We start from the raw sequence: 25,315 nt of genomic DNA, 5'->3' as shown, positions 1-25,315 counted from the left end.
GTAACGATAACTCGATGAATCTGTCTATATTTGTGTTTAACGTGTAACGATTCATTTCAAATTTCCCCCCAAAAGTATATTATGGAACATAGGTTTTATGCCCATTTCCTATAGGTTATGTGAGAATTTATCACTAAATGGACTTTTATTACTGAGCGAATATAGTTATTGTATAGTCAAGTCGGAAGTTTTCTTCAAAATTTACTGTTGTGATCCATGTTCGGTGAGTAAAGCTTTCGTAATCATTCCTCGAAGTGAAATATAACAGGTGATTTTGCTGTCTTTATCCTAGTTTATGCTAATGGTAATGCTTTGGAAAACAAAATATGATTTGAGTACAAGAAAAACCTTGCAGTTATATCTTCAGACACATAGAAGTCTTCAAACATATCACAAAAATTCAAACATTTCTGTTCACTCACATAACAGTGACCTTGAAAACGACATTCATGATTCTAAATCAAGCGTTGTAATGAAATCCGTCAAATACTGGAATGGCGTTAAAAGTTTCATCAAATTTGGGCAAATAGAAAGATTCCAGACTAGTGCTGAAAGATCTATGGAGCAGCCATTCGTCCAAACTGTGGAAAGATTATTTTAAGCAATATGTTGTATACGAGTAGCAGGGCAGTTCATTTGACAAGTCGTTTTACTTTTGCTAAATTAAGTAACACCATCACCGAGCAGTGCATAACGGAAAAATATAACCTCTTTCGACACGTTCCTTTTATTGTTGTGGTTTTCGAAAGAGTGCCGACAATTTCAAAATTACTTTTAGCTGTATTCAATAGATTCTATTACGCTCTTATGATTTTAACGGCGATTTATCATTATAAAACCAAGACATTACACAATCCCAACTTTTTCGTGCCCTGCTAACCGAACACTTTTTTCAACCTAATCAAAACCATGCCAACAGATCTCCAAAGTTCGATTTCGATTTCAGCATCTACAATTGACCAAAGAAGAAAACCAAACAAAGTTACCGGTGCCTTCAGAAGAACACAAACAGCACAGCGCAGCATAAAAAGACCAATTGCGGGCACGCTCCCTGATGATCTCACGGAACGGCGATCATTTGCGGCACTTCGCAACTCTCACTCTCAACCCGGCACAGCAAACTGTAGTTAAAGTTATTATTATGTTGTTCGATGGTCACCACCCGCCACCGTCATCGTAGCAACCTGCGAGCGTTATGATCGACCGCGGCGCAGTGCCTCTGGGATATCAGCGACCGTGCAACTAGATTAGGTCTTGATTTCGATAAATTATTTTTCCCAGCGTGATAACTGAATTGCGCGAGCTGTGCCTGTTGTTTGTTCGTTGCCGTCAGATCAGCTGTAGGTATGCTGGCCACATCGCTAGCTTCAATTCGAGCAAGTGTTTGCAACGTGGGGTGATGCGCCGAAATGCGTGATAGAAGCCCTACTGACTTACCCCTGCGGGTTAATTGATTGCTAAGCAGCACTAAATTGGTCCCGTTTCTTGTTCCAGCGTTGCAAAGCATTGGTTCCAGTTCGATTTTGAAGTCGAAAAAGGAAATTTTGATGTCAAATTATTTAGAAATTGGGATAAATACTTCCTTTGATGCATCAATAGCCTCTTGAAGTTAAAGTTAAAATCAGTTTTTGCGTGACAATTCCTTCCAGTGAAATTTTTATGTTATGAGGAATGCTACATCAATAAAGTGTACCAAGAAGCAGTGAATCGTATTATTGGAAAGATACGTTGACGTACCGACCCTAGAAACAGAACTACGAGTATCGAACGGTAGCCCTCTTCACCGCAAGATGTAACAAGAGTATATCTAGAGCGCTTTCTTCTCGACATGCCACAATCGTCCCGGTAGCATTCCAAGAATTGCAATGCTTTCAATTTATCCCGAATGGTTCACCGATTACAGATTTATGAGTCAATAGGACATGATGTGACTAAATACCCCCGATGAATGATCGAAGCCGGTATATGGCACTGTTGTGGGAAAAATTACCTCCAGCCAGGCTCCTGCTCAAAGGATAGAATTATAATCTATTCATATCTCAAATTAAAACCAGCTTGTATCCCATAAATTTCTGCACATCAACAATGTTAATGCCGTGAAACATTGTCAGCTGAATGGACGAAAAATAAATTAATAGTCCAGAATTGGATGCTTTGCTCTTTTTCCGTGCTCGGAAGGGATTGTGCCCTTTCTTCTATTGATTCAACACTGGGAACAGAACTGAGAGAGAAAAAGGGCTAACAGTATTCCTGCGGATTTTTTTTTTGCATACCAGACATCTATTCGACTGATTATCCTCAGTTCCAGTAGCATGGTTACTTGTCGATTGGAATGCGACTCATATAGCTAAACTGGATTGTTGGAAAAATTATCATTGGGGTGGTGACTGAGTAGGAGCACGATAAGGTGGAGATCAAACCACAGGTTTTATGTAACACATAACGCGGCACATATTAACTCGAACCACCAAGCTATCAAAGTTTTTCAGATAGCGAAAATAACAATAACACATTTTCAGATTGCATTTGTTTTCCCAGGCAGATTCTGAAATCTTTTGGCGTTAACATTGTTATATTCTTTAAAAAATACTGCGAAAACTTTTGTAATTAGATTAAGGGTCCGAATTTTAAGATACTGTAGAGTGTAGAGTAAGATATTCATCAATTTGTGGAATTCGTTCAAAGTTTATAACTGATTCGCTCTAGAATACCTATCCGTGTTTCAATTTCATTGCTTTCGTTTCTCTTAGTCTTAAATTTGCCGAAAATAGCCAACAAAATCGATTCATTCATTTACTATATTTGAATCATCATAATTTTATTCACTTATTTCACTCAGTATTCTTTTTATTCATTTTGTTCATCTGATTTTATCTTATTCGATTCATTCTTTGGGTTCATTCTGATCAGTTTATGCATTTTATTGCGTATTTTATTATGTAACTTATTTTATTTCAATAAACATTTTATGCATTTTTATGCTTTTCGTTAATTTTTTCAGTTCTTAAATTTTATTCAGTCTCTTTATTTTAATCCTATTACGTTGCACTGGGGTACAAATGTACCCCACGCCTTCTTTAGAGCCGTGTGAAGACGAGATTTCGGCATTTATCGACTTGGGAACCATAATTTAAATCAGGGTTCCTAGTAAGAGTAGGAAAAGGTGGTATAACCAGTTTGCTTATCGACTTTGTGGAAGCAGGTGTCAAAGTGGACGTGGGATACATTTGTACCCCAGTGTACGGTTGCCGTTAGCGTTTCTTTAGGTTTCGTGCTATCAGTGGAAATGTGAGTCGTGACAATACAAGTTTAAATACTGCTTGTTTTGCTACGTAAGTATCAATCAGTGTTATATAATCGCTTTTAATCGTTTATTCAATTAATTTAATTTAATTTCAAGTAGAAAAAAATTGTTCTCGCTTGTGCTGATTTTTATTGTTTATTTTTTTCAAAACAAGGCTCGCAATTATAATTTAGGCACAGTGACTGCTGTAACAGAACAATTGCGTGTTACCAATGTAGTACTGGTCACTGAGATGGCGACTTCCGTAAGTCTAAGCTCCATTTCCTCCTTCTCCAAATATTGCACTTCAGGAAAACTCCCTCATATGGAACAAAATCGAAAGTCAACGACCGCGGCGCTGGGTCGTAATTTCGTCAACATTATCCATGAAAGTGTTTATGCTTTCTGAATCTGTATTAGTATCGATATTGTAAACAATTAGCTACCCAAGCATTAGGAGCAATCGTTTGAATTTATCTTAGCTATCGCTATTTGGAGTCTGCTAAAAAATATTATCATTTATCTATATTTACTCACATAGAATTCATTTCCGATTGCAGCGCCGCGGCGTCTCAGCCGATTTTCATGAACGGCGTCACGCCGATGCGCCGCCGCCGCCGATCAAAAACGAACCAACGCCGATAATGATTTTTTCATCGGTGCAACAATCGCCAACTTGTATATCAAAATGGCGCCAAACATCTATTATCATCATCTACTTGTTAAACCTGTACTAAATATACTCACATTGCTAGGGGAATCGAAAAAATGGCTCAACGGAAGTTGCCATCTTGGATTTTTATATGGCGCTAAACATCCATTTCCATCATCCAAAAATACCCATACTGTTGGGGTTATCGAAAATATTGCTTAACCGGAAGTCGCCATCATGGATCTCACATTCATTTTCGTCATCTGTCAATTTATATATTATTATTATAATTTATATTAATATTATTGTTTTTTTTTAATATTATTATTTATTTATTTATATATATATATATATATATATATATATATATATATATATATATATATATATATATATATATATATATATATATATATATATATATATATATATATATATATATATATATATATATATATATATATATATATATATATATATATATATATATATATATATATATATATATATATATATATATATATATATATATATATATATATATATATATATATATATATAATTACTAGGTAATTAATTATAAGTTTATATAATAAATCTATATTTCATAACTCTCCGAGCTCTCGATCGAAGCAGTTCGTTTTCTGGTGCTGTGCATAAAGTGAACAAGAATAAATTGTCAGTGAAGGTCAACCATTGTTCGAGGCAGTCTTTGTTCGCCGGTGCCCAGGCTGGTGAAGTGAATACCAGAATAGCCGGAATCGCCGCTATATAAGCTAAGTATTTTTTTTTCTTTCATTTCCCTTTCCCCGATCGGTCTCTACTTCTGCCCTTTCCCCTGAATATAAGTTTCATCTCTCGTTTACACCACGTGTTATCCTCGTGCCTAAATGGCCGAGGGCGAAGTAACATTGGATGGGAATGATATTCCCATGGATATACCGGATAAACCCGAAATTACTCCCTCCCCTGATTCCCCCAGTCCTCCCCGTATTAAAACATACCCAGCCAGTTCGACTGGACCCTGGGTGGTGTATTTCCGGCCCAACACGAAATCGCCCAATATTCTAGAAATCTCACGGGAGCTGACTGCCAACTACCCGTCCGTGGCTCAGATAACACGTGTTCGAGCTAATAAGATACGCGTTATAGTAAATGACCTCGACCAGGCAAACCAGATTGCTCGCAGCGAGCGTTTTACGAAGCAATTCAAAGTGTATGTGCCTTGTAGAGTTGTGGAGATCGATGGGGTCGTCGCCGAACCGGGTCTAAAGTGCGAAGACCTGTTGAAGTACGGGGTTGGCTGCTTTAAGGACCCTTCACTTCAAAAGGTGAAAATTCTGGAATGCAAGCAATTGTATTCCGCAAAAACTGAAGATGATAAGACAACTTATTCTCCGTCAGACTCGATTCGGGTGACTTTCTCCGGATCTGCTCTTCCCAACTATGTCCTCCTGGATAAGGTTCGCCTACCTGTTCGCCTATTTGTACCGCGGGTAATGAACTGCAGCAATTGCAAGCAACTGGGCCACACAGCCACTTATTGTGGCAATAAAAAACGGTGCGGCAAATGCGAGGGAGAGCATGAGGATGACGCTTGCGGTGGAGAAACTGAGAAGTGTATTTACTGCGGGGGCCCTCCGCATGCTCTTAAGTCATGCCCGGCGTACAAGCAGCGCGGGGATAAAATTAAGCGCTCCCTTAAGGATCGCTCGAGGCACTCTTATGCAGAAATGCTAAAGAATGCTTCGCCATCTGTCGCTTCCGAAAATTCCTTTGCTCTTTTGGCTGGCGTTGAGCAAGAATCTGACGACCCACAAGAGGGAACATCATTGGTTAACCCAGGGGAATCCAGGAAGAGGAGAAATCTAGCCTCCCCTACATTGCCTCGTAAGGGTGCCAAGGTGTCGTCCACTCAGAGTGCGCCAACCGCAATCAATAAATCCAACGGAAGTGATGCACAAAAGCCGAAGCAATTTGCTCCAGGACTTGGAAATATTAATTCTAACAAGGAGTACCCACCACTTCCAGGGACACCAAAAACCCCAAGTGTCCCCTTTTTTCAAACAGATACTCAGTCCAGTAGCGGACTAATGAAATTTTCTGACATAGTGGACTTAATTTTCACAGCTTTCAATGTTACTGATCCTCTTAAAAGCCTTCTGATACGTTTTCTCCCTATAGTGCAAACATTTTTGAAGCAGTTGACTACTAAATGGCCCCTCCTTGCAGCGATCGTATCCTTCGATGGCTAAGTCATCGAACGAGGTCACCGATTCGATCACTGTTCTACAGTGGAACAGCAGAAGTATCCTCCCGAAAATCGATTCCTTTAAATTTTTACTAAATAGTTTAAAATGTGATGCTTTCGCATTATGTGAAACTTGGTTAACTTCCGATATAAATCTCAACTTCCACGACTTTAATATAATTCGTCTGGATCGAGAAAACCCCTATGGAGGAGTACTTTTGGGGATCAAAAAGTGCTATTCTTTCAACCGAATTAACCTCCCTTCGACACCAGGCATTGAAATTGTCGCTTGTCAAGTTTTAATCAAAGGTAAAGACCTTTGCATTGCTTCCATCTACATTCCTCCTAGAGCCTCGGTAGGGCACCGAACGCTTTGTAATATCACGGAATCCTTACCGGCACCGCGGCTAGTTCTGGGAGACTTTAACTCGCACGGTACGGTATGGGGCTGTCTTCATGATGATAATAGATCAACATTAATCCAAGATCTTTGCGATAATTTCAACATGACCATCTTAAACACGGGAGAAATGACGCGGATTCCTACACCACCAGCACGCGCAAGCGCGTTGGATTTATCTCTATGCTCGACTTCGCTACAGTTAGATTGCATGTGGAAGGTGATCCCTGATCCCCACGGTAGCGACCATTTGCCTATCGTGATTTCAATTGCTAACGGTTCAAGACCATCGGAAACAATCAATGTATCGTATGACCTCACACGGAACATTGATTGGAAGAGTTACGCGACCGCGATATCCGTTAAAATCGAATCCACTCAAGAACTTCCTCCGGAGGAAGAGTACAGGTTTTTGGCTGGCTTGATTCTCGACAGTGCGAATCAAGCTCAGACTAAACCAGTACCCAGCGCGAATACCCATGGACGGTCTCCCACCCTGTGGTGGGATAAAGAGTGCTCAGAGCTGTACGCGGAAAAGTCCACTGCATATAAGGCCTTCCGGGAAGATGGGTTACCCGCTAGCTATCTACAGTACGCGTCGTTAGAAAGGCGAATGAAGAGTCTAATGAAAGCCAAAAAACGCAGTTATTGGCGCCGGTTCGTCGACGGGTTAACGAGAGAAACAGCGATGAGCACTCTTTGGGGTACGGCTCGACGTATGCGTAACCGTAATAGTACCAACGAGAATGTGGAATATTCAAACCGTTGGATATTCGCTTTCGCCAAGAAGATCTGTCCGGACTCTGTCCCGGTACAGAAAACGTACCGCGCCGCGTCTCCTCACGATACCGCGAACGAAACACCGTTTTCGATGGTGGAGTTTTCACTTGCTCTCTTATCATGCAACAATAACGCCCCAGGGTTAGACAGAATCAAATTCAACTTGCTGAAGAATCTACCTGACACTGCAAAAAGGCGCTTGTTGAATTTATTTAACAAGTTTCTTGAGGGTAACATTGTCCCTCATGACTGGAGGCAAGTGAAGGTCATCGCCATCCAAAAACCAGGAAAACCAGCCTCCGACCACAACTCATATCGGCCGATTGCAATGCTGTCCTGTATTCGGAAGTTGTTCGAGAAAATGATCTTGTTTCGCCTCGACAATTGGGTTGAAGCAAATGGCTTACTGTCAGATACACAATTTGGCTTCCGCAAAGGCAAAGGGACGAACGATTGCCTTGCGTTGCTTTCTACAGAAATCCAAATGGCCTATGCTAACAAAGAGCAGATGGCATCAGTCTTCTTGGATATTAAGGGGGCTTTTGACTCAGTTTCTATCAACATTCTGTCAGAGAAGCTGCACCAGCATGGTCTTTCGCCAATTTTAAATAACTTTTTGCTAAACCTGTTGTCTGAAAAGCACATGCACTTTTCGCATGGCGATTTAACAACATCGCGATTTAGCTACATGGGTCTTCCCCAGGGCTCATGTCTAAGTCCCCTGCTCTACAATTTCTACGTGAATGACATTGACGATTGTCTTGCCAATTCATGCACGCTAAGGCAACTTGCAGACGACGGCGTGGTCTCTGTTACAGGGCCCAAAGCTGCCGACTTGCAAGGACCATTACAAAATACCTTGGACAATTTGTCTGCTTGGGCTCTTCAGCTGGGTATTGAGTTCTCCACGGAGAAAACTGAGTTGGTTGTTTTTTCTAGGAAGCGTGAGCCGGCGCAACTCCAGCTTCTATTAATGGGTGCAACGATCAACCAGGTTTTCACATTTAAATATCTCGGGGTCTGGTTCGACTCTAAAGGTACCTGGGGATGTCACATTAGGTATCTGAAACAGAAATGCCAACAAAGGATCAATTTTCTCCGAACAATAACTGGAACATGGTGGGGTGCTCACCCAGGAGACCTGATCAGGTTATACCAAACAACGATATTGTCGGTGATGGAGTACGGGTGTTTCTGTTTCCGCTCCGCTGCGAACATACACTTCATCAAACTGGAGAGAATCCAGTATCGTTGCTTGCGCGTTGCCTTGGGTTGCATGCACTCGACCCATACGATGAGTCTCGAAGTGCTGGCGGGCGTTCTTCCGCTAAAAAATCGATTTTGGGAACTCTCATATCGATTGCTCATCCGATGCGACATTCTGAACCCGTTGGTGATTGAAAACTTCGAGAGGCTCGTCGAGCTTAATTCTCAAACCCGATTTATGGCCTTGTACTTCGACTACATGGCACAGAGCATTAATCCTTCTTCATATACTCCCAGCCGTGTTCGTTTCCTAGATACTTCTGATTCTACTGTATTCTTCGACACATCCATGAAGGAAGAGATTCGTGGAATCCCGGACCATATACGCCCGCAAGTGATCCCCAATATATTTTATAATAAATTCCGAGAAGTCGACTGTGACAAAATGTTCTACACTGACGGATCAAATCTCGATGGGTCCACTGGCTTCGGTATCTTCAACAATACTATCACCGCTTCATTCAAGCTCAATGATCCCGCTTCAGTTTACGTCGCAGAGTTAGCTGCAATTCAGTACACCCTTGGGATCATCGACACTCTGCCCATAGATCACTACTTCATCATTTCGGACAGCCTCAGCTCCATCGAGGCTCTTCGTGCGATGAAGCCCAAAAAGCAATTCCCATATTTCCTGGGGAAGATACGGGAGTCCTTGTGTACGTTATCTGAAAAATCTTATCAAATTACCTTTGTTTGGGTCCCCTCTCATTGCTCTATCTCGGGCAATGAAAAGGCCGACTCATTAGCAAAGGTGGGCGCATTAAATGGTGACATATACGAAAGACCAATCTGCTTCAACGAATTTTTTAGTATTTGTCGTCAGAGGACACTCAACAGTTGGCAAACCTCGTGGAGCAATGGTGAACTTGGACGATGGCTACATTCCATTATCCCAAAGGTATCAACGAAGCCTTGGTTCAGGGGGATGGATGTGGGTCGGGATTTTATTCGTGTAATGTCCCGACTTATGTCCAACCACTACACCTTGGATGCGCATCTGCGGCGTATTGGGCTTGCGGAGAGTAGTCTGTGCGCTTGTGACGAGGGCTATCACGACATCGAGCACGTTGTCTGGGTATGCGCCGGGTACTTGGACGCCAGGTCTCAGTTAAAGGATTCCCTTCGGGCCCGAGGTAGACCACCCAATGTCCCAGTCCGAGATATACTGGCAAATCGTGATTTCCCCTATATGTCCCTTATTTATACTTTCATAAAAACGACAAATATCCCAATTTAGCCCCTCTCTTTTTATTTCTCGTTTTAGAAGCTTTCTCTTGCCTTGTGGGACCGATCAGCTCCAGACTGCAACTATGTAACCGCCGTCGCACTTACCACTACGGAAACTGAAGCGAGAGCGACTCAAGGTCCGATGACTTTTGAAGGATTCCCCGCGGGTCCGAAGAATACCATCCGCCAATCCGACCTACTAGACTGAGGCGGTAATCTTTCGCTGATCTCCCGTTTGAGCGAAAGTTGCAAGTTTTGCTCTTCTCTCCCGGTCACCATCTACGCTTTCTCTCCCCTGTCCTTGATACAACTGCTTCTACAGCCCCCCTCTGAATATCTTGACCAAGCATAAGTCTCCGCTAAAAAAGTTCAAATTTGTATTCTGTATTCCTAGTTTTAAGATAGTTGTAATTTTACCTCTTTGTTAAAACTATTGTCCCCCATCTTGTAAATAGAATTGTATCCCTAGTCTTAAAACACATGCGAATTTTCTCATAAATATTTGTTCCCCCTTTTGTGTACCAAACTATATTGTTAGTTTTAAGATAAGTGTAAATATTTCCTAAAAATTATTACTATTGAATTCCTTGTTTTAAAAAAAAAAAAAAAAAAAAAAAAATTCATAAAAAAAATCTTTCGCCCCCTCTCTTGTATATAGAATCTTATTTCTAGTCTTAAGATAGCTGTAAAATTTTTCTTTTTTAAAAAAATATTTCAACATTGTAACCTCCTAGTTTTAAAATATACAAAATGTAAAAACAAAAGAATTTGGCACCGCCAAGCTAACGCATTTGTGCCTATCAAATAAACGAAATGAATAAAAAAAAAAAAAATAAATCTATATTTATATAAATTATTTATATATTCAATATTAATTTCGTCATCTGATATTACATCCTGTTGCAAAAATTCAGATATTTTTTATTAGGTTTTTATCGAGCATATTGCTCAACCAATTAATTTTAATAATAATACGGTCTTATTTACTAATTAAATGCTAAATAACAAACACCGTTTGTACTAACTAACTCAATTTACGAACCCCCACACCCAGTAAATCGAAGTTTCAGTGTAACACAAAATGCGTCATTCTCAAGTGGACACCTGTTGTTTGCAAACAAGAACTGGAATATGTTCGTTCCACACTTGAATATCATTTATTATTTATTTATTTAACATCGCATTCTATACATATACAAATCACTGATTTGTTATATACGGGTGGTTGCTGTTGTATTTTTTTTTCTGGAGAAACGGTGTTGTTGACTAGAAGGTCGAAGAGACCCGCTTTCTTAAGAAGGGATAGTAGCACTTCGTCTCGGGCGTGGTCGTGGCGAGGATCTCTCCGATGTAGTTCGGTAGATTATGATGCTGCCAAAGGTCCCTGTACTCCGGACAGTCCACTAAAATATTTTCCACCGTAATTCCGGTACCGCATGTAACACATGTTGGTTGAGGGACACGCGATACGGTGTAGACATGGAAGACTTTTGTATGCCCAACTCTGAGCCGCAACAGTACTCGTTGTTCTCTTCTGTCGGTCTGATCTGTCCAGCGCTCGAGCGAGCCTTTGATGCGCTGGAGGTGTCCGGTATTGCTGCGCCAATGACACACGAACTTTTCGGCTATCCTCAACTTCAACTTGCCTAGTATATCTGCGGCTGGGACAAGTCTGGTGAGATGTCGGCGGGCGTGTCTCCCTCTGGCTGCCAAGCGGTCAGCCCTTTCGTTGCCGTCGATGCTGCAGTGATCGGGGACCCAGCAGATTGTTGTGAGTAAGTCGTATTCGGCCTCGATAGCCTTGATGAATGGGTGGCGAGATTTTCCCGACTCGAGGACGGAGATGACTGACAGAGAATCCGACAGCAAGACAACGTGTGTATCATCCGGTTTCTGGACCATAGGGAGGGCGATAGCTGACACCTCCGCTGAGAAAACCGAACATGATGCCGGTAGACGGAAGGAGAGCCCTTCCCCTACTCCGCTTACTCCTATACCAGTATCATCACCAATCTTGGAGCCATCGGTGAATTGCCAATCTTGCAGCCGGCGCGTGATTTCTATACTTGGTGGCCATCAGGCGGTAGTACTTGGCTCTGGCTCTGTCTTCAGTTTCGTAGACAGACTTGTGTCCAGGTTGGGTCCGCGAACGTATCAGGTCCGGTCTCGAACTCAGTGTAAGCGGGCGATCGGTGGTAGATCCATGTCTGTGTATTCCCGGTGGATCTCGTTAGCTATCTATAGCAGGAAGCAGTCCTCTCCGGCTGTACGTTCTAAAAATCCCAACGCTCTTCTAGCGATGGTGAGTGTAGCCGCCCAACGAAGGGGAAGAATCCCGGCTTCCATGCAGGCCACCCCAGCATGCGTGCTAGGTAGCAGACTAGAGGCAACATGAATTGTTCCGTCGTATATCGGGCCTAAAATGTTGATGAGCTCTTCCATATTGCAACACGTTAGCTCAACCCCGTAGAATATCTTGCTGTGAACTAGAGCCTGCTTATGTTCAATGAAGTGAATTGCAGCGCTTGTGCCGGGAGCTGATTGTTTTAATTGGTCGCAACCGGCTCTGCCAGTTAGCTTTGATACGTTGGATACGGTCCACGGTTATCTCCAAGATCTTCGGTTCCTAACGGTAGGGAATGACCGCCCCGTCCAGCAAGATCGGCCTCCCTGTTGTAATGTAGATTTGTTGCAGCAGTGTGTAATCACGCTTTTAGCTGGTGCCATGTTAAAACCGATTGATACCGCCCACCGGCCCACCGCACTTACGGAGGCATGAAGTTTACGACGGGTTCGCCCGATGGTCTTTCCCATGGTGACCAACACGATGTCATCGGCGTAGACGAAAACATATATCCGGCAGGTTGACGAACAAAGAATTAATGGCCTCCAGGAAGTGTTACAGCGAGAACGGATCCCTGGGGGACGCGGTTGGTCTCCGCAAAGGCATCGAATTGGGCTACCCCGATTCCTACGTGGAATACTCAGTCTGATAGGAAGTCACTTAAGAAGCGTTCCATGTGTCCGGTGATCCCCCAGTTGGCCAGCTGTTGCAGTACTCCATGGCGCCGCACGGTATTATATGCTTTCGCAACATCGAGTATCGCAATGTCGGCCTGCAGGCCGTCCTTTACGGATTGGGGTACCACCTCTCCGAGGTGGTTGGGCGGAAATTATCTGGCGTTCTGTTCCCCTGACATCGCTTTGGGATGAGGATTACTAGGGCTTCCTCCCATGCAGTGAGCATCGGTTCTCCGCTCCAGATGCGGTTAATGCTGTCCAAAATCGCCTGCTTGGCTATTGGCGGGGAATGTCGACGTAGAGGGTAACCAACGTTATCCAATCTGGGAGACCGATTCTAGTGCCGTACATAGATCACTTCCGGTGAAAGGTTGGTGGATCACTTGACCTGAATCAGGTTCGAAACGAACTAACCTACTCTCAGCCTTTTGTTTGATTCGCAGGAACGCAGCTGGGAGGGCGGTGTTTGCGGACAGGGAGGCGAAGTACCTTCCTAGTTCGTTACCGATGGTCGTGGGATCAATCGTCGTGAACCCGTTAACGACGATGGCGTAGCCACTACAGCGCCGCTTTCCGCTTAGAGCGTTAACTCTCCGCCAGAGTTCTGAAGTCGACGAGTCTGGAGATATGCCTTCCAAAAATCTGGTCCAGTTGGTGTTTTTGCCACCTCTATCGCTTTGCTGGCCTCGTTTCTGGCGTTTCTGAAGTCATCAGCTCGCTGGTTTCGGTGTGGGTCGTCCATAGAAGTCTTCTTCAGTACCCGCAGCGCAGCTTGGCGTGCTCTGATGGCTCTATTGACTTCTGGGCACCACCAGTGCACTATCTGTCGGGGATGGTTACCACTTGTCCTGGGGATACAGGAAACAGCGGGCCGATTGAAGATTTTGGTGAGTTCGTCCACAGTATAAGACTCGTTCCAATTTATAAGATCGTCGATGGTCTCTTCGTAGCGGAACCAGTCCGCCCGATCGTAGTACCATCGCCTTCGACGGGTTGTAGCAGATGGTATTTGGGCGTACGTAACGTGGATAGGGAAGTGGAATGGGTCGGCAATAACAGTCCACCCACAATATCCTACCAGCACTTCCGAGCACATAGTGACGTCGATGGCGAATTTAGTCTGTCCGCGGATAAATGTTGAACTGCCGAAATAGAGAAAGACGGCGTCATTGTTTTCAACTACTCCGGTGATTTCGTTTTCTGACCTATTACACAGAAAAGAGCCCCACGTCGTATGGTGCCCGTTTACATCTCCCATGATGATGAATGGGGTCTCAACTTGGTCGATAAGCCGTTGAAGTTTGCAACCCATATTCCGTGTTCCGCCAGGAATATACAGGGATATAACGGTGTACTGGACTGGATATTCGATCCTTCGGCTGGCGGCAGTATGAGACATAGTCCAGTAGTTCAGCTCCAAGGGTATTGGTCGGCACGGTATATCGACCCGAATGGCCAGAACCACCATCCGGTCGATGTTATCCCGCTGGCAGCGTCCCACAAATACCGGTGTCCAAACCACAATGCCGGGTTCGTCTGATCCCAGATGTGTATCTCCTGCAATGCCAGACAGATGGGCTGAGTCTTAGCAATGACCCTTTGCAGGTCGCCAAGGTATCCTCGCAAGCCATTTGTGTTCCCCTGGATGGCCAGTGTCGTTGAATTGTTGTTAGACGTGGTCGACTCCGACTCCGTGGTCGACTAACTCCGCTAGCGAATGACGGATCTCAATAGTAGCACGTCTGTAATAACATACGTACATGGAACTATTGAGAACCAGAGCTACAGGTCCAAAGCCCTGGTAAAGGAGGATGGTTGTGGTGATCCGGGCCGAGATCACCACGTAAAGCAAGGTAGGGCATAACCCCAATTCCAAGGCGTGAAGCGACCCGTGCCGAGGGATGAGTGATCGAGGGGGTGAAAAAGATGCTCGATCGTTAACGGAGCCTGTGGGGTACCTGGGCAACCCCCACAGTAAGCGTCCCTTACCACGCTAATGCGGAGCTCTGGCGTGGCGGACATATATTTCTCGCGCTACTCGTGGGACTAAACATGGAGACAAACAAAAATAAAAACAAACAGACGGAGGTGCCAAACCCCTTCGCAAGAGGTGGTTTGGCGAGGTCTCCCCCCCCCCCCCGTGGGGAGAGTAGTGGAGCGATGAGTGCTGCATCCGAAAGCACCAATGACCCCCCAGCGGCGGTAGGCAATAACCCTACCAATGCATCGGAGGGGCCAATAGCTGCGATGCGCAAAGTAGCGAAGCAACTCGATTCTATAATCGACTTTGCTAGCGCAAAGCAGAACATAGCCAAGGAGTTGAAGTTGAGCCTTCTGGAGCTCCGGAAAGGTGTTCGTGTCGCAAGACAGGAACAGCAGGCCTATGTTGAGAAGGTGGAATGTCGGGAGAGGCCCGACAGAGAAACCCAGACAGTGGCCTCCAATAGGGAGGAAAGAGAGAAGGTCGATAGAGGTTCACAGACAGTGGCCTTTACCTTCTACGGAGCAGCCACGTCGATCGGAGCGGCGACCGAGTTCCCCTCGAAGGGAAAGGGAAAGGGCAATCGCAAGACGGCATCGAATGCGAAGCGCCCTAGGAAGTCGCCAGGCGAGGGTGCCAAAACCGACACCACTCGGCGTGCAACCGTCAAGGTCAAACGCCGCCTGGGTGAGGTAAGCGAGGGCGAGAGTGACCTCGCTGTGGAGAGCGATGGTACCAGCAATCCGGCACGACCGGGGCAGGGGGGCTCAAACCCCTGGACGCTGGTTACCAAGAAAAAGCCGGCACCGAAACCGGAGGTACCGCGGCCTGCGAGGAAGGCCAAGGACAGAGGCGAAGCCTTGTGGTTAAAAACCGACAAGGACAAATACGCCGATGTCCTTAAATCGATGAAGGCGGCCGAAAGTCTCTCGGCCCTTGGGCAGGATGTGCGTAGCGTAAGACGCACCAACACGGGAGAGATGCTCCTGGTGCTGAAGCGAGGCGCACAATCAAGTGCAGTATATAAGGCCTTGGCTCAAGAGGTCCTTGGCGAGGGCGACCAAATCAGGTCGCTAGGTGCGGAAAAAACTCTCCAGTGCAAGCACTTGGACGAGTTCACGACCGCAGAAGACGTCGTCGCAGCCGTCAAGGAGCACTGCGGCGTCACAATCGAGCGGGCCTCTGTGCGATTGAGGGACGGACCCTCTGGCACCCAAGTAGCCTACCTCAGGCTACTGAATGCGGATGCCAAAAAGGTAACCGAGAAAGGGAAGCTGAAGATCGGCTGGTCGGTATGCCCTATTAGTATACTCCAGCCGCCTTCAGTGGACAGGTGCTATCGGTGCCTAGAATCCGGCCATAAAGCTTACGAATGCAAAGGCATAGACAGGAGCAAGCTATGTCGTCGATGCGGCGAGGAGGGGCATAAAGAGCGGGGGTGCACTAAGGCATATAAGTGCCTTATCTGCACCGCTAAGAAGCAAGCCCATAAACATGCTATGGGCGGACCTTCGTGTCCCTTCGGCGAGTTAAATAAGAAGAAGCCGTGAGAGTCACACAGCTAAATCTTAACCATTGTGCAGCAGCCCAACAGCTGCTGTGGCAGTCGGTCTCGGAGTCGAGGACAGATGTCGCCCTCTTATCAGACCCGTACAGCATCCCTGCCGGCAACGGCAATTGGGTGTCGGACGGGTCTGGAATGGTGGCAATCTGTACAACGGGAAGGTTCCCGGTTCAAGAGGTAATACACCCCTCCGCCGAGGGTGTGGCGATTGCCAAGATCAATGGTGTGTTCTATTGCAGCTGCTACGCCCCACCAAGGTGGCCAATAGAACAGTTCTACCAGATGATCGACAGGCTCTCGTCGGACCTCGTGGGCCGGAAACCGGTAGTAATAGCGGGAGACTTCAACGCTTGGGCAGTGGAGTGGGGCAGCCGCTGTACAAATAGCAGGGGTCAAGCGCTAATGGAAGCGTTTGCGAAACTCGATACTGTGCTAGCTAATGATGGCTCCGCTAGTACATTCCGCAGAAACGGAGTGGAGGCGTGGATTGATTTGACCTTTGCCAGCCCGAGTCTGGCTCCAGGCATGGAATGGAGGGTAGACGAAGGCTACACCCATAGCGATCACTTAGCAATCCGCTTTAAGATCAACTATGGTGTGCAGCATCCGAGGGCGGGAGATCCCTGTCAGGTACGCGGGTGGAAGTCCAATCACTTCGACAGCGAAGCTTTCACCGCGGCCCTGGGACTGGAGGCCAACACCGACAGTCTAAGCGAGGATGCGCTGGTAGCTGTTCTATCACGCGCGTGCGACGCCACTATGCCGAGAAAAACACTGCCAAGAAACGGTAGATGCCCGGTATACTGGTGGAGTGCCGAGATTGCAGCTCTACGGTCAGCCTGCCTCAGAGCTAGACGTAGGATGCAAAGAGCTCGCACCGAGGATGCAAGAGAGAACCGCCGTGAAGTGTTTCGAGCTGCGAAATTAGCCCTTACCAAGGCTATTAGAAGCAGCAAGAGAGCGTGTTTCGACAACCTGTGTGAGAGTGCCAACGCGAATCCGTGGGGTGACGCCTACCGGATTGTGATGGCCAAGACCAAAGGGGGCTCCTCACCCCCAGAACGGTCTCCGGACCGGTTGGCAACGATTATCGAAGTACTCTTCCCGTCTCGAGCCACAAGCCCCTGGCCACCTGCACTACGAGACAGTGCGGGCACGGTCGAAATGGTGGCTCCAGTGACGAATGAAGAACTACTCGCAGTGGCTAAATCCCTAGCAATGAACAAAGCTCCAGGGCCGGATGGAGTTCCAAACAACGCTCTCAAGGCAGCGATCATAGCGAACCCGAACATGTTCAGGCTAGCTATGCAGAGATGCCTTGACGAGTGCCGTTTCCCCGATAGATGGAAAAGGCAGAAACTGGTGCTGTTGCCGAAGCCCGGGAAGCCGCCAGGCGACCCATCGGCGTACAGACCAATCTGTCTGATAGACACGACTGGCAAACTGCTTGAGAGGATCATCCTCAACAGGCTCACCCCGTACGCGGAAGGTACGGACGGTCTGTCAAGCAACCAGTTTGGCTTTCGGAAGGGTAAGTCCACAGTGGACGCTCTCAACTCAGTGATAAATACTGCCGAGATAGCGATCCAACGAAAAAGGCGAGGTATTCGATACTGTGCGTTAGTGACACTTGACGTGAAGAACGCATTCAACAGCGCAAGCTGGGATGCCATCGCGCTCTCGTTACACCGGCTTAGCCTACCGGTGGGTCTGTACCGGATCCTGGAAAGTTACTTCCAAAACCGCGTACTGCTATACGAGACCGATGCCGGTCAGAAAAGGGTTCCGATTACCGCCGGAGTCCCGCAGGGCTCGATCCTAGGCCCGGTGCTATGGAACCTCATGTATGACGGGGTTCTGAGACTGAAGTTCCCTCCTGGGGTCAAGATCGTCGGCTTTGCTGACGACGTAACCTTGGAGGTCTACGGGGAGTCAATTCCTGAGGTAGAACTAACCGCAGAACACGCGATTAGCACGGTGGAGGAATGGATGAGCGCGAGAGGCCTGGAGCTCGCTCATCATAAGACGGAGGTAGTTATCGTCAACAACCGCAAGTCGGCACAACATGCAGTTATCCATGTGGGAGAAGTCGCGATCACTTCACAGCGAAGTCTGAAGTCTCTCGGAGTCATTATAGACGACAAGCTGACCTTCGGCAGCCATGTCGACTATACGTGCAAGAGAGCGTCGACTGCTGTTGCGGCACTATCGAGAATGATGTCCAACAGCTCAAAGGTGTGCGCCAGTAGACGTAGGTTACTGGCAGGCGTTGCCGTATCTATCCTCAGGTACGGCGGCCCGTCATGGTCAAGAGCACTGAGGGTAACCAGTTACCTACAGAAACTGGAGAGCACCTACCGCGTGATGTGCCTCAGAGTGATATCTGCCTACCGCACGGTATCACACGATGCATCCTGCGTGATAGCGAGCATGATGCCAGTCGGGCTGGTCATTCGGGAAGATGAGGAGTGCTTTGAGCTACGTGGAAATAGGGGAGCCCGCGAGCGCACCAGGGTGACCTCGGTCGCCAGATGGCAGCGTGAGTGGGACAACTCCTCGAAAGGTAGGTGGACTCACCGGCTGATACCTAGCATATCGAGCTGGGTGGGAAGACCCCATGGGGAAGTTCACTTCCACCTGACACAATTCCTGTCAGGCCATGGCTGTTTCCGTCAGTACCTCCACAGGTTCGGGCACGCGGAGGTCCCAGTCTGCCCGGACTGCCCAGGTGTAGATGAAACTGCCGAACACATACTGTTCGTATGTCATCGGTTCGACGTCGAAAGAAGAGCAATGCTTGACGTCTGTGGCTGGGACACAACCCCGGATACCCTTATTCAGCGGATGTGTCAAACGGTGGAGAAGTGGAACGCAGTCTCGGCTGCTACCATCCAGATTGCCAGTAGGCTACAGGTAATCTGGCGAACCGAGCAACAGACGGCGGGCACGGCTAACTAGTGATTGGTTAGTTGGAGCGAAAAAGGCCAAGCGCAAAATAAGAGAGTGAATGGTCTGTTCATGCCGAGGTAGGTTGGCGCAGCGAATGGCAACCGCGTAAGGGGTAAACCCAGCCACCCCGAAGCAAGACAGAAGAGTGAGTGTATAGGCGTATAAGTGGACTGCCTCATGCCAAGACGGGAGGGTCGTAGCGTAGTATGTTGGAACTAAGCTATCGATGCCTCATGGCGTGGCAGAGGAGTGAAAGGGTGAGCATACAAGTCAGTCTCACACTGCATGTTAAGGGTGAGCATAAAAGTCAGCCTCACAGGTTGGTAGAGGCTAGCACAAAAGTCAGCCTAGCAAGGAATGAAAAAGGTGAGCACAAAAGTCAGCCTCGCATGGTATGTCAGAAGTGGGGCATAAGAAAAATGTCCTACATGGGATGCCAGAGGGAGTGACAAAGGTACAATAGAGTGGCACGATTGAGAGTGAATCAGGTGATAGGGTGAGCACCCAAGTCAGCCTCACATGGATGGGTAGGGCGAGCACAAAAGTAAGCCTAGCAAGGAATGAGTAAGGTGAGCACACAAGTCAGCCTCGCATGGAACGTAAAAGGTGAGCACAAAAGTCAGCCTCATGTGGGAGTGTTTGAGAGTGAATCAAAGTGTGATTGAGAGAGCACCCAAGTAAGCCTCATACAGGATGTATGATCGCGCGAGTGAGAGTGAATGAGTACACTTAGTACAGCCATCCCCCCAGAAGTAATACCGAGAGGTAGTTCCTGGGAGGAATGATGGCGGAGCCCAATGGAGTTTAGTCGGTATTAATGGCTGGTCACCTTTCGAGTCCGACACGCCCCCAGTGCACCCCGTGTGGTAGATTGGACCCTACCGTTAGCACGTGTACTGGGCTAGGACATAAAGGTCTTCTCCATTGTAAAAAAAAAAAAAAAGACGTGGTCGACTGGGAGCTAGACGAGAGCTAGTTTGTATCAACCATTGTTGGAAGTAATTGCAAGGGATATACAAACAGCAGACGGTTCCAGACTGAGTGTATCGTACGAGCTTATCCGGGAAGAGGCCGGGTCTCCCTTACCAGCAGCTACCGGGGCGCATCGCAGCTAGGCGGAACTTCCCTAGACGGGGCCAGCACGGGGAAAGGGGTGCTCGAGTTTAGGCCATTCACATTTTTATTCGAGCTAGTAGAGTCTTCGGTGAAGGTACCGCCGCTCCCGTATTGGCAAGGATTAGTTTGCCGCTGCTGTTGGGTGGTAGACTGTTTGCTGAGTGCTTCTGGGTTGTAACTTTTTCTGACTGTGGTACCTGTAGGCGAAAATTTGCCGGCGGATGGATTTCGATCGGGCTTGAGTTTACAGGTACTTACCGAAGATGTGCCCGGGCCTCCCACATCAGCAGCCGCCGAGGGAGCATCGCTGCAAGACGGAACGTCCCCGGTCAGGGCCGGCACGGAAAGTGGGCGTCACAATTGGTGACTACTGGATTCTTAGATGGTCTAAAACGTACCGGATGCCAAGAGCAACCGGGAACCGGGCTGAGGTCTCGTTGCTGTTGGTGAGGAGAAGTTTCCCGGCTGAGAGTTCTCCCCGGTGGTCCGCCGAGTGCGGGAATATCGGGAGACCTGAACCGGTTCTCGTTGCAGTGGAGCTGTTTTTTCCTGATTCTGATGTAATTTTTGAGATCAGGTGGGGAGATTGCCTACTCTGGGACCAAGCAAGATGCAGGACGCTGGAGGCGGTTGTGGTTCCCGTCGTTTGGGATTGCTGTGTTAGTAGATTTTCTGAATTTCTGTCTGGTTTGCCTGTGGTGGAAGGTGAATGTGTAAAATGAATGCTAATAGGGACGGTACTTCCCTTCTGGTGCTCCAATGGTCCTGTGTCAACAGCCGCCGGGGCTGCATCGGACGTATTCGGACTTCCCCGGTCAGGGTCGACACAGGCGGGCTTTGTTTTATGTTGCTGTTGAATTCGATTATTTTGGTTGGCATCCCCAGTTGCTATAGCGATTGTAGAGCTAGTCGGACATTACATAGGACACTCGGGCATGGAGCTTTCCGTCGTTTCGGTATCTGAGATGTTTAATTGTCCGGGTAGTGAAGGGCTGCTGTTGCGGGTATTCGCTTCGATTGTTCGTTGTTGTTTCGGTGGTGTTGGTTTTGTTCCTGATAGGGCTTCGGGATATATCCCCGTCGGTTGCTCGGCTACGGTTTCTTTGCTGCTTTCGTTCGTCACGAAGTCTGGGGTCCGCTGTTAATTCGCGGCTACTACGTGACATATCGTGGTGGTCGGGTTTAGTTTGTTAGCGTTTCTCTGCTCTGCTTTTGCTGTAGTCAGTGGCGTAGCCAGGAGGGGGGGGGGGGGGGGGTTGGGGGTTAAACCCCCCCCCCCCCAAACCAAAATTAATTGGATTGAAAAAAAAATTGATGCTGACGAATTTAATTTAATATTCAACAAAATATTTTTGGAAAAATATTCTCTGATCACTACATTGAGAACTGTGTTTAAAGCGTCATGAGAACTTTTGGAAAATTGTGGGAAGGGGATCTTGTAACTTATCTCTTAGCCAAAATCCCATAGTTGTCAAATTACTTCAATGTAAAATAAAATAACTGTCTGAATTATTATGAGCTCATTTCTGGAAAGATGCTTCAAAATATGGATTAGAGACAATTTTTCGAATGGGAATCTAAATTTGAATAGGTTGATTGCATATAAAACATAAGCTTGTTTACCGAAAACTTACATACATTTCAACATTTGCTGAAAATGTATTTTTTTAGATTGTGTAGAGTTTAGACAACAATTCAATATGGTTAACAACAAGAATAACATTTCAGAAACTAGTTGAAAGCTGATGTAATTTTGTCTCTAGCGGGTCAGGATCGGTTTTATGAGCATTGGATTTTTGTTGTATTATCAACTATATGAATAGCCTCTTAGCAGGATGCAATGAATGGCGTACTAAAATTTTGTGTGCTACGTACTAGTACTGCAAGTTGTGAGGTTGACTATTGAAGAAAAGTAAAATTAATGCTCGATAAATTTTTAACGGTCACGATCACATTCATTCGAAACTGCCAAATTTCGATGTTAAGTAACATTAAAGAATTTCAAAACGTAAAACTGTTCATCTGCTGATAGAATAATTTTGACAGTTAATCCTCCTAGAAGTAATTATAGACAAGAATTACTCTTCAACCAAATTTGGGTCGAGACTTAATGCCTCCAGCAAAGTTTTTGAAAGTGCTATTTCAAACAACTTTGTCAAAGACATAAATATCCCACATATTCAGAGTATCGAAATATAGTAGTAGAAAACCTTTACAACAAGCTATTCTGAAATTACTGTATTTGATAAATCTCTTCTGCGGTAATTAAATAATAAATTCACATTGCGTTCAAGGTGCCTTTGAAGCTTACAAAAAATAAGGGAACTGGATTTAAAACAAATAATTCCCAGATATTAAAAGGATTCAAAAACACAAAGAGTGATTCCATTTTCAGGAGCTAGCATCAATTCGGCGCAAGCTTCGTCCGCCCACCAAGTTAGTGTCGGATTCTGATGAGATGAAGTCGAAACGCAAGTTTCAGTTCCATCCATCCATAATTTAGTTATAGGTGTTGTGTTCTCAACTCGCAATGATTGTTTCAAACAATTTTATCCGTAGCGCAGAAAAAAATAGTTTTCACCTAAATTTTTCTTCACTAAGAAGAAATATAGCAGGCCTATTCCATTTAAATCCCTATATGTTGAATTCATGTAGCCTTCATATATTCAACAAAATTGTTTGAAATGACATTAACAAAAACTTTGCTGAAGGCACCATGTCTCTTAATATTTTTGAAAAATTAATTCACCATAATTACCTCTATGAGAGTTAATTACTAAAATTTCTATATCAAAGCAGGCGCTGTTTTATGTTGATAACTTCCCGAAGTTGTCAAACCTTCAAAGTCAAGGATTATTATATTAGGTGATCTTGAACGTTGAAAATTTTTTAGATCATTTATCCCACTTTAAAAGATCGGAATTTTTGACTTCATTGACATATTATACAAGAAAATAATCTATAGAGGTTTGAAAACTGTTCCATGTTGATCCTTCTTATTTGTAGACTGGAATGACATCTGTTAGACTACTTATGTTTTTGAGTTTTCAATAATTTATCAAACTCATATTAAATTTTAGCATTTTTTCAAAAAATTTGCGATTTTCATCAAAACCCCCTCCAAACCAAATTTCTGGCTACGCCACTGGCTGTAGTGTTAGTTCTGCTCGTTTCCTTCGTTACCTCGTTGAGTTGTTGCTTGGCAATCCTGAGCTGGTGAACGGTCTCCGCCAGGTGATTTTTTTTCTCATCGTCCCGGTTATCTATTGGCGAATTGTCCTTCTCGCCCTTTAGCTTGATGAGCTCCGCCTTCAGTCTGGCGATAGTGGAATCCTTCACGTCGTCTTTCGTTGCCGTGTCTTTCTGGGTTTGTGCACCGTAGCTTGGTCCTCTGCGCTTTTGTGCTATTAGAGCTCTTGCTTTAGGGAAGGAAAGGGTTTGGGAAACTTTCGCTTTAATGATGGCCTCCTCTTCCATGTATTTAGGGCACTCTTTTGTTCTAGTTGAGTGCTCTCAGCTGCAGTTTATACACGTCCGGATGTCGGTGCATGGGTTAGCTTTATCTGATTGGTGGTTCAGGCTGCAATTCAGGCAAGTATCCTTGTTGGGGCACACCCTTGTACCGTGCCCAAATTTGCCACAACGGTAGCACAGCGTGGGGGACAGGTAGTAGGGCATCCGGCTAGTGCGTGCCAGCCCGAGGTAAATATATTCGGGAAGGGTTGAGCCACGAAAAGATATCACCAGCAGAGGAGAATTGCTCACTACTCCGTTGCGCAGCTTAGTGATTCTACGCACTGCTATGACTCCTTGAGCTTTCAGCTTGTCAAGAAGTTTTTCGTTGCTCATGTTTTTGCTATCAATATCGTAAACGACACGATGAATGATGTTGAGTGAGGGGTGAGAAACCACCTCAACCTTTTGCCCGTCGATCAGCTCGTTCAAACTCAGCAGAATGTTATATGACTTTTTCGAGGTCGTCCTTAAAATGTGGCGGGTCTCTCTATCTTCTTTTGTGGCCGAAACCACCTTTGTCAGATCGCGTCCTAACACACGTTGTACCGACTTCATAATCGTGAACGGGTTATCGTCAGTCGGGCATCGAACTCACCATCCAATGATTTTGCTCGCAGTAGCTGAGTCTGCTTGTCAATGATCTCGCTAGAGTTTAAGTACCTTGGCAAAGTTCGACTCAAAGGTGGGCCGCTGTTCCCCTTGGTGGGGAGAGGAGAAGGTTCCCTCATTTGGTTGGTGTTTATGAGTCGTCAGCTGGGCGGAAACTGGCTCTTTCGAAATGCACCCACTACACTGCACTACACACCGCGTACACCTATGGAGCGACTACACTATTTCGGTTTGGATTCACTCGCGCGCACGTGCAGCTGTTCAAACCGATGTTCATGGTGGAGGCAGACGGTTGACCACGGTTTGCACTTATAGATTTGATGGAGGTGCGCTATCGCTCAACTCCTTCGGAGTCTGTACTCCTGGTATCGGTTGGAAAGTCGATTTTGAATTTTCGGCTGATGGTACACGGCACTTCGCACTCGCGCAACGGACCGGGTGGAAACCAGTTGCTATACTAGCCGGGTGGCTGAGCCCGACGTTCGGAAACTATATGGGTGGCGTGGACCGGGCGAAAGTTTGAGTTTTTAAACGCAGAACTTGTGTTGAGAACAGCTATCGGCTCCGAGTGAAAGAAACTTAACTGGGCTTGATTTTCGATTCCATATTTACTCAGGTGGATAAATTGGTACTTACGTTTATTGGAAGCGATCACACATATATGTTTCCATAAACAAGGTCACTTGAATGAACTCTTCTA

The 25,315-nt window shown here is 46.0% G+C and overlaps 1 protein-coding gene across 1 annotated transcript; it reads right to left on the bottom strand.

Annotated features, from left to right (window-relative positions):
* Nucleotides 1-24,003: 24,003 nt before the first annotated feature.
* On the bottom strand, nt 24,004-24,561 carry LOC131687210 (uncharacterized). Its single transcript, XM_058971265.1, has one exon. The coding sequence runs from the start codon at nt 24,559-24,561 to the stop codon at nt 24,004-24,006; it is 558 nt and encodes a 185-aa protein (XP_058827248.1).
* Nucleotides 24,562-25,315: the final 754 nt, after the last annotated feature.

Source organism: Topomyia yanbarensis, chromosome 3 (genome assembly GCF_030247195.1).
Source record: "Topomyia yanbarensis strain Yona2022 chromosome 3, ASM3024719v1, whole genome shotgun sequence".
Taxonomy (NCBI): Eukaryota; Metazoa; Arthropoda; class Insecta; order Diptera; family Culicidae; genus Topomyia; species Topomyia yanbarensis.
This window is presented reverse-complemented; position numbering and strand designations above follow the sequence as displayed.

What these genes read in the sequence shown, in the direction of transcription:
- LOC131687210 (XM_058971265.1), bottom strand. Translation starts at nt 24,561, where the DNA reads ATGAAGTCGGTACAACGTGTGTTAGGACGCGATCTGACAAAGGTGGTT.